The sequence below is a fragment of the Bufo gargarizans genome, chromosome 4, assembly GCF_014858855.1.
Source record: "Bufo gargarizans isolate SCDJY-AF-19 chromosome 4, ASM1485885v1, whole genome shotgun sequence".
Lineage (NCBI taxonomy): Eukaryota > Metazoa > Chordata > Amphibia > Anura > Bufonidae > Bufo > Bufo gargarizans.
The window spans coordinates 378,283,391-378,301,533 of NC_058083.1; the positions used below are offsets into that span (position 1 = coordinate 378,283,391).

Here is an 18,143-nt window from a genome sequence, read left to right on the forward strand (position 1 = left end):
CCTCCATGGCCTCATTCTCCGCTACCGACAGTGGATAGACTTTGCCACGAGGAGGAACGGCACCGGATTGTAACTCTATGGCACAATCGTATGGGCGGTGCGGAGGTAGGGCAACCGCGCGCACCTTATCGAATACATCCCGGTACTCTTCGTATTCAGGAGGCAACAGAGAGTCCGAGGAAGTACACAGCAACTTGACAGGCCCATGGATGCAACTAGCCCCACACTGCGGTGACCACGAGAGGATCTCGACCGATCTCCAATCGAAAGTCGGATTATGCTTCTGGAGCCAGGGGTACCCCAAGACCACCGAGTAGTGTGGAGACGAAATAACCTGGAGACAGACCGACTCTCTGTGAACGGCACCAATGGCTATCCCCACTGGAAGGGTCTCATGAGTCACGTGTGGCGGCAGAAGGGGTCTGCCGTCTATCGCCTCAAGAGCCAGTGGGGAACCTCGAGGCTGCAGAGGAATGGAATTGGCGGCAACGAACACTCTATCAATGAACAAACCACCAGCACCAGAGTCCACCAACGCCTGGGTCGTCACCGAGCCCCCGACCCAGGAGAGGACAACCGTGATCAGTGGTTTGTCAACACGGGAAACCGGGGACGAGGAGACTCCACCCAAGATCTGCCCCCGACAGGACCTCAGGTGCGAGCGTTCTCCCGGACGGTTCGGACATGCCAACCGAAAATGCCCACCGAGACCACAGTACATGCATCGGCCCTCGCGTCTCCGGAGTACCCTCTCCCCCTCAGACAGGCGAGCAAACCCCCGCTGCATGGGTTCACCCCCAGACAAGTCATCCCCAGGAGGCGTGGGAGGAGAGGGAGGCACGGGTGGGACAGCAAACGTAGGCGCCAATCTGTTAGGAGACCTCCACAGGCTCTCCTTAAAGGAAGGTCTCTCCCTGAGTCTGGTGTCAATCAAAATCAGGAAAGAAATAAGAGACTCGAGCTCCACTGGTAGGTCCTTAGCTGCAACCTCATCCTTCAAGGCATCCGAGAGACCATGAGAGAAAGCAGCGACCAGAGCCTCATTATTCCAGCCCACCTCTGCTGCCAGGGTACGAAACTCAATGGCGTATTCAGCTACGGATCGTGAACCCTGTCTGATGGACATAAGGAGCTTCGCAGCAGAGGCAGCACGAGCCGGCACATCGAATACCTTCCGAAGAGAAGCAACAAAACCGGAAAACTCGGCAACCACCGGATTGTTGTTCTCCCATAAAGGGCTGGCCCAGGCCAAGGCCTTGTCCGAGAGCAGCGAGATCAAGAAGCCCACCCTTGATCTCTCAGTAGGAAAGGCATGTGGCAGCAACTCGAAGTAAATGCCCACCTGGTTAAGGAAACCTCGGCACTGAGTTGGCTCTCCCCCAAAGCGCTGTGGAAGGGGGGCAGAACCGGTCATACCCTGAAACACCACAGGCGCAGCAACAGGTGTCAGGGTAGACTCTGGCGCAACAACCGGAGCGGCAGTAGGAGCGGGCCCAGGAGCGACAACCGACCCATCGGCAATGGAAGCTAAATGAGCCGTGCGTTCAAGCAGGGTTTGCAACGCCACAGCGAACCGACCCAACAGGTGATCCTGCTGATCAAGTCTGGCAACCAGCGTAGGTAGCGAGGGTGGCCCTGTACCGTCAGAATTCATGGCTTGGTCCTAATGTCATGGAACCATGAACCAGACGTACAACAAGAGATAAGTGGAAAATAAGAAGGTTTTATTGAAGAGCAAGCCGTAAGCAAAGTCCGAACGGATGGCTAAACCGAAGCAGGGTCTTGCGGAGACAGAGGTCAGGAACCAGAAGGGTAGTCAGACGAAGCCAGGAACAGGAACCAACGGGGTAGTCAGACGAAGCCGGAATCAGGAACCAACGGGGTAGTCAGACGAGGCCAGGATCAGGAACCAGAAGCAGCAGCAGTCTTGGAAGCATGTGAACACAGGAGGACCAAGCAAGGAACTGAAGCCACAGACCTCCTATATATATGAGCTGGGCATCCAGCTCCTCCCAGTGGGAAGGAGGAGCCGCAGGGTGGGAGGCTACAAGAAAACCCAGAAACCAAGATGGCCGCCAGCACATGTCAAACGAAGGGAACAGCAAGGAGGTAAGACCATGACAGGGGGTGACTTAATACTGGCACATGATGATGATGATGATATGGGGGGCGACTTAATACTGGCTCATGATGATGGGGGGTGACTTAATACTGGCACATGATGATGATGATGATGATGAGGGGGGCGACTTAATACTGGCTCATGATGATGGGGGGTGACTTAATACTGGCACATGATGATGATGGGGGGGCAACTTAATACTGCACATGATGATGATGGGGTGACGTAATACTGGCACATGATGATGATGGGGGGTGACTTAATACTGGCACATGATGATGATGAGGAGGGGCGACTTAATACTGGCACATGATGATGGGGGTGACTTAATACTGGCACATGATGATGATGGGGGGGTGACCTAATACTGGCACATGATGATGATGGGGGGTGACTTAATACTGGCACATGATGATGGGGGGGACTTAATACTGGCACATGATGATGGGGGGCTTAATACTGGCACATGATGATGGGGGAGACTTAAAGGGTTTCTACCACCGTCCACTAACCATCTCAACCGCCCATCGCGTCCCTTCAGCCCACCCCGCTCCTGTTGATTGATGTTAAACTTCTCAGTATTGAGTACCAATTCCCACGCCTGCGCCGTGCGCTTCTGTATTCTCCTGGCACCGGCTTCCTCACTGCGCCTGCGCCAACTATGTTACAATGAGGAAGCCGGCACCAGGAGCGTGCCATTCACTCACTGCGCCTGCGCCAAATACAGTAGCGCACAGCGCAGGCGCGGGAATTGGTACTCGATACTGAGAAGTTTCACGTCAATCAACAGGAGCGTGGCGGGCTGGAGGGACGCGATGGGCGGCTGAAATGGTTAGTGAACGGAGCCCTCTAGGTGCTAATGACGCCCACATAGCACCTAGAGGCTCATTAGCATATCTATAAAAGTACGTTTTTAACAAAAACGGCTGCAGGAACTACTGTTAGAAACATACTGTTATGTAGTGCTGACATGGGCGCATCGCTAATGTCAGTCAGCTACATAATAGTATTTCTGGTGGTAGAAACCCTTTAATACTGGCACATGATGGGGGGGCTTAATACTGGAACATGGGGGGCTTAATATTGGCACATGATGGGGGGACTTATTACTGGCACGTAATGGGGGGGCTTATTACTGGCACGTAATGGGGGGGCTTATTACTGGCACGTGATGGGGGGCTCTTGTTACTGGCAGTGGCACGTTATTGAGGGCACTTATTACTGGGACATTATTGGTGGGCACTATAGGGGCATATACTGAGGCCACAAAGAAGGGGTGTTTTATATGGGGGCTCTGTACATTAGCATTTTATACTGGGACACATTATGGTGTGTACTATGGGGAAGGGGGGAGAGGAGTACTATGGAGTCATCTACGGGGGCACTAAGAAGGGGTATTTTATCAAATATCTGTTTTATTTGTTTTCCGCAAATAAAATATAGGCACAATTTGCAGTATTACAAAGTAGTGCAAAGTTACATATTCACTTTTACATATTTGCAAAGAAGGGGTATTTTATATTTGCAAATTATGGGGGACACTGAGGGCATCTACTGGGGCACGATATATGGGGCATTTTATACTGGTACATTATGGGGGGGCACTAGCAGGAAGGGGGGAGAGGAGCACTATGGAGGCATTCACTGGGGGCACTATATAGGGGTATTTTATACTGGCACATTATGGGGGACATTAGCTCAACTGGGGGCATTACAAGGGGGTATTTTTTGCACTGGTACATTATAAGGAGAATTATTTCTACTGGGGGCATTATGGTGGGCTTTATTACTCCCCCATGGTATGAACCCCCTAGTAGCAGCACCAGCCTCTCCCTGCTCTGCTATGCCTCTGCCCCTTCTCCAAATCTTTATTATGAAATCTTTCTCATTAGGATAAAACACAACATCAGCTCCGCCGAGCCCCCGGCCAAGTGTGGAAGTGGTGTCCGAGATCCCCAAGGACCAAGCCAAGTAACTGTAAGTGTTCATGTGAAATATGTTTGTTATATATGTACACTCCTGTGAGAGGCGGGGAGGGAGATCTGTGGATGACACTGTTATGGAGGGGGAAATGGGAATGACACTGTCATGGGGTGGATCTGTGGATGACACATATAGCATAAGATGCTATATACGGTATGTGGCATCCACAGATCCCCCCCATAGCAGTGTCACCCACAGATCCCCCTCTCTATAAAAGTGTCATCCACAGACAGCTAGACTTTTCTTCCCTGTTGCGGTTTTAGGTATTGGGTACAGTATCGCAGCATTTCTAAGCGTACTTTTCAAAAAGGGTCAGAGCAGACTCTATCTGTTGAGGAGACTGAGGTCCTTTGGAGTGCAGGGGAAGCTCCTAAAGACCTTCTTTGACTCAGTGGTGGCATCAGCCATGTTCTATGGTGTTGTTTGTTGGGGGAAAAGCTTAAATGTGGCCGAGAGATTAGATAAGCTCATTAAGTAGGCCAGCTCTGTCCAAGGTTGTCCCCTTGATCCAGTTCAGGAGGTGGGTGACAAAAGAACTGTAGCAAATTTAACATCAATGTTAGACAATGTCTCCCACCCCATGCATGAAGCTGTTGTGGAGCTGGAGAGCTCCTTCAGTGACAGACTTCTGCATCCTAGGTGCACAAAGGAAAGTTATTGGAGGTCCTTCCTCCCAGCAGCGGTTACAGGGCCATCTTTAATATTGATTGGACCCTGGGAAAGAATTTACTTGGGCCCCCTGGATCCCGCCTTCATACACCCTAGCATGCAATCACGCCCTCCACCACAGCACACAGGGAATAGGTCCGCATCCGAGCCGCCAAAACAGCGGCTCGGATGCGGACCCAAACAACGGCCGTGTGCATGAGGCCTAAGCACATGCAGTCTCAGGAGTGGTCCACACCACACCCCTGCCTTGCAGCCTCACAGGAGTACAGGACCAGTATCTGCACACGTATGTATGGCATAATTGGGATGCACATCACACATGACATGACACAGGTCTTTACCAGGCTGCAGGCCAGCAGACACATTATTATTGCCACATGTGTCACATGCCACTACTGACTGTACAGCCGTTCAGAGTTCAGACAATTCACAGTTCCACTTCCTTCAGAAAAGCGAGCCTGCTGTGAACTCCAGCGACTTACAGATAGAGGCAGTGGCATTGCTTTGGCTGGTGTCACCCTTTTCTCAGGGGGGCCCTCATGGTGTGTCACATGGTGTGGTCTGGTCATTTTTACTAAGGAATATAGTTTAACCATTTATGTGCATAAGAGAAAAAAAGAAGTCACTAAGTCAGCTCCAATCAGATATCTGCACATAGACCAAGACTCTTGGTCTATGTGCAGATATCTGATTGGAGCTGAATTAGTGACTTCTTATTTTCTCTTTTGCACATAAATGGTTAAACTATATTCCTTAGTAAAAATGACCAGTCCACACCACATCATGAGGGCCCCCCTGAGCAAAGATTAGTAAATGTGGCCGGCCGGCCGGGTAGCCCCAGACCAGGCCACAGTTCAGCAGACAGAGAGAGCCCAACCCCTTATGTCTCCCGTCTCTATAATAATCCCCCACTAATGGGGTTATTTAAATTACTGGTGGATTATTAGAGAGACGGGAGACATAAGGGATTCTCTCTGTCTGTCTGCTGAACTGTGGCCTGGGGCCACCACCGGCCACCTTTACTAATCTTTGCTCAGGGGGGCCCTCATGGTGTGGTGTGGACTGGTCATTTTTACTAAGGAATATAGTTTAACCGTTTATGTGCAAAAGAGAAAAAAAGAGGTCACTAAGTCAGAAGTCAGCTCCAATCAGATATCTGCACATAGACCAAGATTGGTCTATGTGCCGATATCTGATTGGAGATGACTTCTTATTTTCTCTTTTGCACATAAATGGTTAAATTATATTCCTTAGTGAAAATGACCAGTCCAGTCCACACCATGAGGGCCCCCCTGAGCAAAGATTAGTAAATGTGGCCCTAGGCCACAGTTCAGCAGCAGACAGAGAGAACCCAACCCCTTATGTCTCCTGGGGCCGTCTGTCTCTATAATAATCCCCCACAAATTTATGAATGGATCTGGGGTTAATTATTAATTCAGTGACCTGACCGGTTTCTAATATAAAATAGAGCTTTTTGCTTTACCCAACGAGTCCTCCCCTCCTGGCGCGGCAGGTCTGGTCTGGCTGTGTAAGGCAGGGGTGTATCTATTACAAGGCAAACAAGGCATTTGCCTAGGGCGGCACCTGCCAATGGGGCAGCAAAATGCCTTGTTTGCTTAGTGATATTTAGCATATTGTGTAACTATTTTTTTTGCCTCTTCTCCGATCCGATCCTTCACTATGCGAGCAGCATCGCCGGTGCCGCATTGTTAAGGAGTTGAAAGAATTACTTCCTCCTCCTCCTCATGACTTCCTCCCGACCTCCCCTGCCTTTTGTGTCTGCGAGTTTCCGTTGTGACGTCACACGGAGGTGCAGTCACGGGCCGGCAACGCTAGGCTGAGCCTTATGTCCTCCAAGTGCAGAATGGATCCTGCACATGGTCACCGTGAACACTGAGGCCAGGCCCCGGCCACCAATGCACTGATCCCTGAGCCTGCTGTGTTCAAAAACTGTACTTAAATTACAGTAATTCACAAAAAATCTATTACTTAGTTGTTTTATGGGGTAAGGGGGTTGGGACCCATTGGGTGATTAGAGGGCGGAGAATTAGGGAGGGATTAATACTGTACTACTCTAGCTGCACATTGTTTTAAAAAAAATGAAAAGTAATCTGTAAAATACATTTGTGTTAGAAGTTGTGCTTTTTTAATTTTTAGAATAACGATACAGCCATTTTATTTAATGTATTTGTGCTAATTTCTGTGCTGTTGAGGGGGGGGGGGGCAGTATTAAACAATCTTTAGATATTGTTTTATACATATACAGATTGTGTAATACTGCCCCTCACCCCCCTCCAACCAACACAGAAATTAGCACAAATGTATTAAATAAAATGGGTCAAATTTATATTAAGGGGGTGCCCGAGTTTAGTCTCGCCTAGGGCAGCACAAAACCAAGATACACCACTGGTGTATGGTAAGGTGACTGAGTCACTGGTGGTCTGGTCACGTGAGGCCGTGACTCACCACCCAATCCCTTTAGCTCCGGACTGGAGGCGGAGACTTAGTCCCTGCTGCTGACTGCTCCGGCACGGCGCCACTCACCAGGCTGCGGTGAGTCACACACCCCCTTTACCACGTGATGGCGGGGCGCCGATGTGCTTGCTAACTAAGCAGCGCAGTTGTAAGTTATTCTGAAGACTGCTGCGCTGCTGCCTGCTGCATAAAATTAGTGAATGGATGGGAGTTGGGAAACGGAGCTCCCTTGGGCCCCCAGGAGAAGCTGGGCCCAGGGCAGCTGCCCCTTTTGCCCTGCGGCAAAGACAGCCCTGAGCGGTTAGGATTTATAACCACCACTGTTCCCAGAAACCTGGAGTGAATTTTTTAAGTAAATTCTTCTTCTTCTTCACTCGTGTTTTTGGTGGATCCGTCATGGTTCTGCAAAAACGGATCCGATACAATAATACAACCGCATGCATCCATCATGAACGGATCCGTTTGTATTATCTGTAACATAGCCAAGACGGATCCGTCATGAACTCCATTGAAAGTCAATAAGAGACGGATCCATTGTGCCAGATTGTGTCAGAGAAAACTGATCCGTCCCCATTGACTTACATTGTGTGCCAGGATGGATGCATTTGGCTCAGTTTCGCCAAGTGGACAGCAAAACGCTGCAGGCAGTGTTTTGGTGTACGGTTCCAAAGCGGAACGTAAACTGATTAGGGGCAAACTGAGCAGATACTTTTGCATTCAGAATGCATTAGGGCAAAACTGATCTGTTTTGGACGGCTTGTGAGAGCCCATGACAGATTTCACAAACAGAACCAAAACGCGAGTGTGAAAGTAACCTAAACAGAACAGAAAGCATTTTGGAGCATTCCGTTCTGTTAAGTTTAGTTTTGTCCCCATAGACATGAATGGGGACAAAACTGAAGCGTTTTTTCTAGTATTGAGACCCTATGACGGATCTCAGTACTGGAAAATAAACCACTAGTGTGAAAGTAGCCTAAGGTATGTTTATACACACAAGGTTTTATAGTATTATGTTACAGAGACATTTGGAGAACTTGAAAGGCCATGGGAGTGGCAAATTAAGGAATTTGTCAGTAGGTTTTTCACCACTAAACCACCACCAGTACTTATTAAATTAGCTATTTTTATTTTTGACATCCATGAGTAGAAGGTAACATGTCAAAGCAGTGACCTGCCTCAGCAAGTGATTTTCTGAGTGGGATTTACTGCTATTCAAGCCAAGACTGGGAAGTTGAGAGCAATGGGCACCGGAGCAGTGTCTGAACAGCAGCGGTGGTGCATTGATGAGGTGATGAATTTTAATTTTTTTATTTTTAACCCATTCTGCCCCTTTAAAAAAAAAAAGGCTTTAGAAACCCCCTTTAAAAAGAGTATGGATGCCTTTCTTGTAATTCATAATATTTCTAAGGCCTCTTTCAGATGGGCGTTGAGGGAAAATGTGCGGGTGCGTTGTGGAAACACACACAATTTTTCCGCGTGAGTGCAAAACATTGTAATGAGTTTTGCACTCGCGTGAGAAAAATCGTGCATGTTTGGTACCCAAACCCGAACTTCTTCACAGAAGTTCAGGCCTGGGATCAGTGTTCTGTAGATTGTATTATTTTCCCTTATAACATGGTTATAAGAGGAAATAATAGCATTCTGAATACAGAATGCTAAGTAAAATAGCGCTGGAGGGGTTAAAAAATAAAATTAAATTAACTCACCTTAGTCCACTTGCTTGTGTAGCCGGCATCTCCTTCTGTCTTCATCTTAGCTCTGTGTAGTAACAAGGACCTTTGGTGACGTCACAGTTATCACATGATCCATCACCATGGTAAAAGATCATGTGATGGATCATGTGATGACTGTGACGTCACCAAAGGTCCTTGTTGCTACACAGAGCTAAGATCAAGACAGGAGATGCCGGGCTGCACGAGCAAGTGGATTAAGGTGAGTTAAATTATTTTTTAAATTATTTTTAACTCCTCCAGTGCTATTTTACTATGCATTCTGTATTCAGAATGCTAGTATTTTCCCTTATAACCATGTTATAAGGGAAAATAATAATGATCGGGTCTCCATCCCGATCGTCTCCTAGCAACCGTGCGTGCACTTGCTTGCGGATGCTTGTGATTTTCACGCAACCCTATTCACTTCTATGGGGCCTGCGTTACGTGAAAAACGCAGAATATAGAGCATGCTGCGATTTTCACGCAATGCACAAGATGATGCGTGAAAATCACCACTCATGTGAACAGCCCCATAGAAATGAATGGGTCGGTATTCAGTGTAGGTGCAATGCGTTCAACTCACGCATCGCATCCGCGCGGAATACTCGCCCGTGTGAAAGGGGCCTAAGAGTGCGTAAACACAGTGTGATAACAGGCTAAACCAGATCTCTGTCTTCTACCTCAAAGGCTACTTTTACATTAGCGGCAGAGGCTGTTCCGGTGAGTGAATAGCCTGCCGGATCCGTGCTGCTGCTAGTACACGTGTGCCACCTGAATTCTGCTCCGACCCTATTCACTACAATAGGGGAGGACCCAGGTTCTGGCTGCAGCATGGCAAACATGCCGAGAGGCGGCCGGAAAAAAATTCTGACATGTTGGCAAACATGCCGTGCTGCAGCCATAACTCCCAAAGTAGCCTTTCACCTAGAACACAATTTTTTTTATTTCAAGTATAGTAACATAGTAATGTAGTTTGCAAGGCTGAAAAAAGACATCTGTCCATCCAGTTCAGCCTTGTATCCTGCAAGTTAATCCAAAGTGGTTTGCTTTCAGGAGAAAATGGATTGTTCTGCGAAATTATGACAATTTTTATAATGGATCCAGCAAAACAATGGATCCATTGTATCTGTTTACATGCGTTTTTGGGGAAAAATTGATCATTTGTTTTGCTGGATGGAATAGCGTAAACATCTGGACACAGGAATGTAAAATAGAGAAAACATATGCACTTTTGGAATACATTTTTTCTAAAGAACTTTATGTATCCATTAGGCACATCCACTTTTCTAAGTTTTCTGAGTAAAAACTTATATGTTTAACACAAAACAAAAAACATGGTGCAAAAGAGGCCTTATGCTGATAGAATGCTTTACTGCATATAATAAGGTTATGCAATACTTACGTGAGCCACTTTGTTTGAAACCATGAAGTAATAATATCAAAATTAACAGGTCCAGCCAATAATTTCTTGAGTTGATTGTGTGTCCCTAGGTAAGATGTAGTCAGTGGAGATACATATATGGGATAACCTAGAGGCTGATTACAGGAGGAGTTAATTAAATTTCTTAAAACATGTTTGTTGTTTTGAATACTTCCTCTTTCATGATCCCGATTCCGAAGAAAGATCAGTTCTTGTTGTTGTCCAGCCCAAAGTCCTCTTACACATTCCTTGTTTACCTGCAAAAATATGATATTAATATAATTAATATAAATATTAACAATATTTATACATGAAAATTATTTGAATTGCTAGCAGGCACACTTGCAATTGGAGTAACGTATTATTTATTAAACTAATTAAAATAAACCCACACATAAAATAAATTAACCGCTTGCTGCCACGCTAACGCCGAAAGGCGTCATCGCGGCGGCTCTCCCAGGTCACACTAACGCCAATAGGCGTCATCTCGCGTGAGCCGAGATTTCCTGTGAACGCGCGCACGCAGGCGCGCGCGTTCACAGGAACGGAAGGTAAGCGAGTGGATCTCCAGCCTGCCAGCGGCGATCGCTCGCTGGCAGGCTGGAGATGTGATTTTTTTAACCCCTAACAGGTATATTAGACGCTGTTTTGATAACAGCGTCTAATATACCTGTTACCTGGTCCTCTGGTGGTCCCTTTTGTTAGGATCGACCACCAGAGGACTCAGGTAGCTGTGTAAAGTAGCACCAAACACCACTACACTACACTACACCCCCCCTGTCACTTATTAACCCTTTATAAACCACTGATCAGCCCATATAGACTCCCTGATCACCCCCCCTGTCATTGATCACCCCCCCTGTCATTGATCACCCCCCTGTAAGGCTCCATTCAGAGGTCCGTATGATTTTTACGGATCCACGGATACATGAATCGGATCCGCAAAATGCATACGGACGTCTGAATGGAGCCTTACAGGGGGGTGATCAATGACAGAGGAGTGATCACCCATATAGACTCCCTGATCACCTCCGTCATTGATCACCCCCCTGTAAGGCTCCATTCAGACGTACGTATGATTTTTACGGATCCACGGATACATGGATCGGATCCGCAAAACACATGCGGACGTCTGAATGGAGCCTTACAGAGGGGTGATCACCCATATAGACTTCCTGATCACCCCCTGTCATTGATCACCCCCCTGTCATTGATCACCCCCCTGTAAGGCTCCATTCAGACGTCCGTATGATTTTTACGGATCCACGGATACTTGGATCGGATCCGCAAAACACATACGGACATCTGAATGGAGCCTTACAGAGGGGTGATCAATGACAGGGGGGTGATCACCCCATATAGATTCCCTGATCACCCCCCTGTCATTGATCACCCCCTGTAAGGCTCCATTTAGACATTTTTTTGGGCACAAGTTAGCGGAAATTTTTAGTTTTTTTTGTTTTTTTCTTACAAAGTCTCATATTTCCACTAACTTGTGTCAAAAAATAAAATCTCACATGAACTCACCATACCCCTCACGGAATCCAAATGCGTAAATTTTTTTAGACATTTATATTCCAGACTTCTTCTGACGCTGTAGGGCCCCTAAAATGCCAGGGCAGTATAAGTACCCCACATGTGACCCCATTCTGGAACGAAGACACCCCAAGGTATTCCATGAGGGGCATATTGAGTCCATGAAAGATTGAAATTTTTGTCCAAAGTTAGCGGAAAGGGAGACTTTGTGACAAAATAAAATAAAAAAATCAATTTCCGCTAACTTGTGGCAAAAAAAAAAAATTCTAGGAACTCGCCATGCCCCTCACGGAATACCTTAGGGTGTCTTCTTTCCAAAATGGTGTCACATGTGGGGTATTTATACTGCCCTGGCATGTTAGGGGCCCGAAAGCGTGAGAAGAAGTCTGGGATCCAAATGTCTAAAAATGCCCTCCTAAAAGGAATTTGGGCCGCTTTGCGCATCTAGGCTGCAAAAAAGTGTCACACATGTGGTATCGCCGTACTCAGGAGAAGTTGGGGAATGTGTTTTGGGGTCTCATTTTACATATACCCATTCTGAGTGAGAAAAATATCTTGGTCAGATGCCAACTTTGTATAAAAAAATGGGAAAAGTTGTCTTTTGCCGAGATATTTCTCTCACCCAGCATGGGTATATGTAAAATGACACCCCAAAACACATTCCACAACTTCTCCTGAGTACGGCGATACCAGATGTGTGTCACTTTTTTGCCGCCTAGGTGGGCAAAGGGGCACACATTCCAAAGAGCACCTTTCAGATTTCACAGGTCCTTTTTTACACATTTTGATTTCAAACTAATTACCACACATTAGGGCCCCTAGAATGCCAGGGCAGTATAACTACCCCACAAGTGACCCCATTTTGGAAAGAAGACACCCCAAGGTATTCCGTGAGGGGCATGGCGAGTTCCTAGAATTTTTTGTCACAAGTTAGCGGAAAATGATGATTTTTTTTTGATTTTTTTTTCCTTACAAAGTCTCATATTCCACTAACTTGTGACAAAAAATAAAAAATTCCAGGAACTCGCCATGCCCCTCACGGAATACCTTGGGGTGTCTTCTTTCCAAAATGGGGTCACTTGTGGGGTAGTTATACTGCCCTGGCAATTTAGGGGCCTTAATGTGTGCGAAGTAGTTTGAAATCAAAATCTGTAAAAAATGGCCGGTGAAATCCTAAAGGTGCTCTTTGGAATGTGGGCCCCTTTGCCCACCTAGGCTGCAAAAAAGTGTCACACATCTGGTATCGCCGTACTCAGGAGAAGTTGGGCAATGTGTTTTGGGGTGTCATTTTACATATACCCATGCTGGGTGATATAAATATCTTGGTCAAATGCCAACTGTGTATAAAAAAATGGGAAAAGTTGTCTTTTGCCAAGATATTTCTCTCACCCAGCATGGGTATATGTAAAATGACACCCCAAAACACATTCCCCAACTTCTCTTGAGTACGGCGATACCAGATGTGTGTCACTTTCTTGCCGCCTAGGTGGGCAAAGGGGCACATATTCCAAAGTGCACCTTTCGGATTTCACAGGCCATTTTTTACACATTTTGATTTCAAACTACTAACCACACATTAGGGCCCCTAGAATGCCAGGGCAGTATAACTACCCCACAAGTGACCCCATTTTGGAAAGAAGACACCCCAAGGTATTTCGTGATGGGCATAGTGAGTTCATGGAAGTTTTTATTTTTTGTCACAAGTTAGTGGAATATGAGACTTTGTAAGAAAAAAATAAATAATAATAATAATAAATCATCATTTTCCGCTAACTTGTGACAAAAAATTTAAAGTTCTATGAACTCACTATGCCCATCAGCGAATACCTTAGGGTGTCTACTTTCCGAAATGGGGTCATTTGTGGGGTGTTTGTACTGTCTGGGCATTGTAGAACCTCAGGAAACATGACAGGTGCTCAGAAAGTCAGAGCTGCTTCAAAAAGCGGAAATTCACATTTTTGTACCATAGTTTGTAAACGCTATAACTTTTACCCAAACCATTTTTTTTTTTTACCCAAACATTTTTTTTTAATCAAAGACATGTAGAACAATAAATTTAGTGAAAAATGTATATATGGATGTCGTTTTTTTTGCAAAATTTTACAACTGAAAGTGAAAAATGTCATCTTTTTGCAAAAAAAAATTTAAATTTTGATTAATAACAAAAAAAGTAAAAATGTCAGCAGCAATGAAATACCACTAAATGAAAGCTCTATTAGTGAGAAGAAAAGGAGGTAAAATTAATTTGGGTGGTAAGTTGCATGACCGAGCAATAAACCGCTAAAGTTGTGGAGTGCCGATTTGTAAAAAAGGGCCTGGTCACTAGGGGGGTATAAACCTGTGGTCCTTAAGTGGTTAAATATGATAATATTGTGTACATATTGTACATAAAAGATCTAGAGCAGCATGAGAAATCAAATTATCAGCATAGGGATTCAAATTAGCAGCATAAATAGTTGTATGTGAAATAAAATTAGCAGCAATGGGATTCAAATCAGCAGCAAAAATAGTTATTCTCCTCCAGTTCAATAGCGGTATGAGAATTCAGATTAGCAGCATGAATCAATGAGTATTATTGATTAAAATCTTCCAGATCCAGATGAACCAATGATATAGACAACAGAGTGTCAGTCAATCCTCAAATAAGGTATTGTATCAATGGGACCACTGTAAACGTAAAACTGTCTACATCAGCGGTATCAATAAATGCCCAGATTGTCTATCTTCACTTATTGTTCCTGAAATGACAATAGTTCGTTTACCCCCATCGCAGTCCCGTATACAGTATGTCATCTGTGCTGGATGCGTCTGTGTTCGAGTCTCTGGCGTCACACGTGAAGTATGCAGGTGCGTGTCGCCTCTGAATGTAAGAGTTGACGTCAGTGATTACCTCATCTCACGTGACCTGCGCTGTAGCGGTGTGAAGTGGAGCGATCCGGAGACACTGTGATAAATTGGAATTGGTACTTCTGCAGATATAGTTGTGAGATGAGGTCATTGCTGACGTCAACGTTGCGCGCACCTGCATACTTCATGTGGGAAGCCAGAGACTTGAACACAGACGCATCCAGCAGAGACGACATATACGGGACTGCGAGGGGGTAAACTAACATATTTAAAGGTAAGAGCCGTCAAGTACCAAAGAACACGTGGGACCCTGCGTCTAGGTACAGTCCTACATACTATTCATCTTATAATCTGCGGCAAGTATATTGAATATAGTGAGCCTAAATAGAGCGGGACTATTGTCATTTGAGAAACAATAAGTGAAGATAGACAATCTGGGCATTTATTGATACCGCTGATGTAGACATTTTTACATTTACAGTGGTCCCATTGATACAATACCTTATTTGAGGATTGACTGACACCCTGTTGTCTATATCATTGGTTCACCTGGATCTGGAAGATTTTAATCAATAATACTCATTGATTCATGCTGCTAATCTGAATTTTCAAACCGTTATTGAACTGGAGGAGTACAACTATTTATGCTGCTGATTTGAATCCCTTTGCTGCCAGGGCCGTAGATATTTTTTTTTTCCTGGGGGGGTTCAGCTTTCTCAAATGATAAGACTTTATCTAGCAGACACACCAGGGTTTGAAAAAAATATACCAGCCATGTCATTCCTAAACCAATCCTTTACCTTGAGCAATACCGATTTAGTTATTTGACAGCATATGGAAAAAACATATCTTCTTCTTTTTTTTTTTTTTCTTTTTTTTTTTACAACTTTTATTGAGCAAATCAAAGTAGTACAAGAAATTAATAGTGGAGGAACGACAAGTCTCCACTACTCCTACACGTATCAAAACATAATACAGGTCAATGAGATACATCACATATATCATAGTGTTGTCCATGAGCAAATTAGAAAAATAAATGAAGGTCTTCACTTTTATTTTCAAAGTGTAACCGTATATCACATCTGAGACTCAGAAACGCATATTATATCAAAAGGTCGAATCCTAGGATTATATGCAAGAATCCAATGCAAGAGTCACATCTGGGGGTCCTATCCGAGACGGGTCTTGGGAGGGAGGATTACTCCTACTGTTGAATTGGTAAATTAAGAGACAATGGGAGCATAAGAGGTGTATAAGTGTTTCCAATTTATAGAAGGCGATCAATTTATAGAAGGCGATCAAGGACCCCGATAACTTAAACTCTACAGGTTAAATTGTTAGTAGCCTCTAAAAGAGGACCAATAACTCCAGATTTTCAGGAATTTATGGTGGGACCTTAATTCCCATGAGGATAACTCCTCCAGGCGGTAAATCTGGTCAATTTTCAGGAACCATTGCTCCATATTTGGAACCTCAATGGACAGCCATAATACTGGTAGCAACAATTTGGCCGCGTTTACTAGATGCTTAAAAAGTGTCAAGTTAGGTGGGGGGGAGGGTCTCGAGGATAGAGATTCAAGAGGGCAACCTCCGGTGCTGGAGAAATATTTGATTTACATATCTTATTACACGTTTGAAAGATGTTAACCCACCATTTTAACAAGATCGGGCAAGTCCACCATATGTGGAGAAAAGTACCTTTTTGTTTTAAGCATCTCCAACATATGTCAGATGCCGAAGCTGAGTAAAAACATGTCTTGTCAGGCGTTTTGTACCATCTATAATTTTATAGTTGATCTCTTGAATCTTCACACATCTCGAGGCCTTGTGTGAGGAATTATATATAATGAGGGTTTCTTCCGGGGAGAAGCATTTACCTAGGTCTTTTTCCCATAATCTAATGAAGGTTGGCGTTAGGGTAGCAGGGGGAGTCCTTAGTTTATTATACCACTGTGAGATCAATTTGTGAGGGGTAGGATCTTGAGAAATAGTATGCTCAAACCATGTTATAGGGCGTTCTGTAGTTGAGCATTTTGAGTCATGTATGCCTGTAAAAAGTGAAGTCCAATAAAGCTAGAAAAAGGTACTTTCAAGAGATCACTCAGTGTTTTAACAGACATCAATTGGCCATCGTCATAGAGATCTATCACTCCTATTTGGGACTGACAAATCTCTGTGGGAAGGCTATTTTGTAAGGCATGGGGAGTTAAGTGAAGTATGACCTTAATCCTAAGGGTGGGGGATGGGAGGGGGGAGCATAAGGACGAGTTTTGTACTGAAAAGAGTTGGTTCAGGTCAGTGTTCATCTTAACCCCTAGGAAAGTTAGGAAAGGAGACGACCAATTAAAGGGAGAACTGGATTCAAGCTGAATCTTAAGTGACTTCTTAAGGCCAGTGGAGATTATAAGTGATTTGTTATGATTCACCTTAAAATTGGAGAGTGTCCCATATGTTTCAAGATGACCATAAATCTTAGGGAGAGCTGACTCAGGATTGCTCACTATTAAAAGTAAGTCATCCGCAAAAGCGGCGATTTTTTATGTTGTTGATCACCAAGAGTAATTCCCTGGATGTCCCCGTCTAATCTAATGGTCTGTAGAAGAGGTTCCAGTGCCAGGACGAATAAGAGGGGGGAAAGGGGGCACCCTTGACGAGTGCCGTTGCGTATCTGAAATGGATCAGACAAGGTATCATTTACCCGGACTGATGCTGAGGCATAATGATACATGGCTTTGATTGCATGTATAAAGGGAGATGGGAAATTACGGGATCTCAACACCCAATACATAAAGGACCAGTTGACCCTATCGAAGGCCTTCTCAGCCTCAGTGCTGAGAAGGACCAGGGGGGATATTTTTCCTCTTGACAAAATGCATAATATTGAGAATCCGGGCCGTATTGTCTTTTCCTTCTCTTTGTTTTACGAACCCTACTTGATCTCTGTGGATTAGTGAAGGAAGAAGTTTTGCCAATCTGTTTGCGAGCATTTTGGCTAAAAGTTTTAAATCTATATTAAGGAGAAAGATGGGTCTATAATTGGGACATAGGGAATAGTCCTTACCTTCCTTGGGGATTAGAGTTATGTGAGCTCTGGTCAAATCGGTTGATAGGGGTATTCCTTGTAAAGTGTTATTATATAACGGAAGAAGGTGTGGGATCAATATTTCATGAAAAGACAAATGGTAGGGGATAGGGAGTCCATCGGGTCCTGGGCATTTCCCTCTAGGGGAATTTTTAATGGCCCACAGAAGTTCCTCTGAGGAGAAAGGGGAGGCTAAGTGTGTTCTGTCTTGTTCCGAGAGCGTTGGCAGGGCTAATTTAGTAGGCGATGTTGGTTCCGTGTCGCCCCAGAGAGGTTGGGGTGTTTTGAGGTTGTAAA

At 45.0% G+C, this 18,143-nt stretch overlaps 1 protein-coding gene across 1 annotated transcript in view; it reads right to left on the reverse strand.

The window, feature by feature from the left end:
- The window catches only part of LOC122935448 (pecanex-like protein 2), a 644,117-nt gene that overhangs the window by 170,480 nt on the left and 455,494 nt on the right, over positions 1-18,143 (reverse strand). Inside the window, exon 14 of the mRNA XM_044291215.1 lies at positions 10,364-10,638. Within this exon, the coding sequence (XP_044147150.1) occupies positions 10,364-10,638 (275 nt within the window). The remainder of the gene's footprint in view (positions 1-10,363; positions 10,639-18,143) is intronic.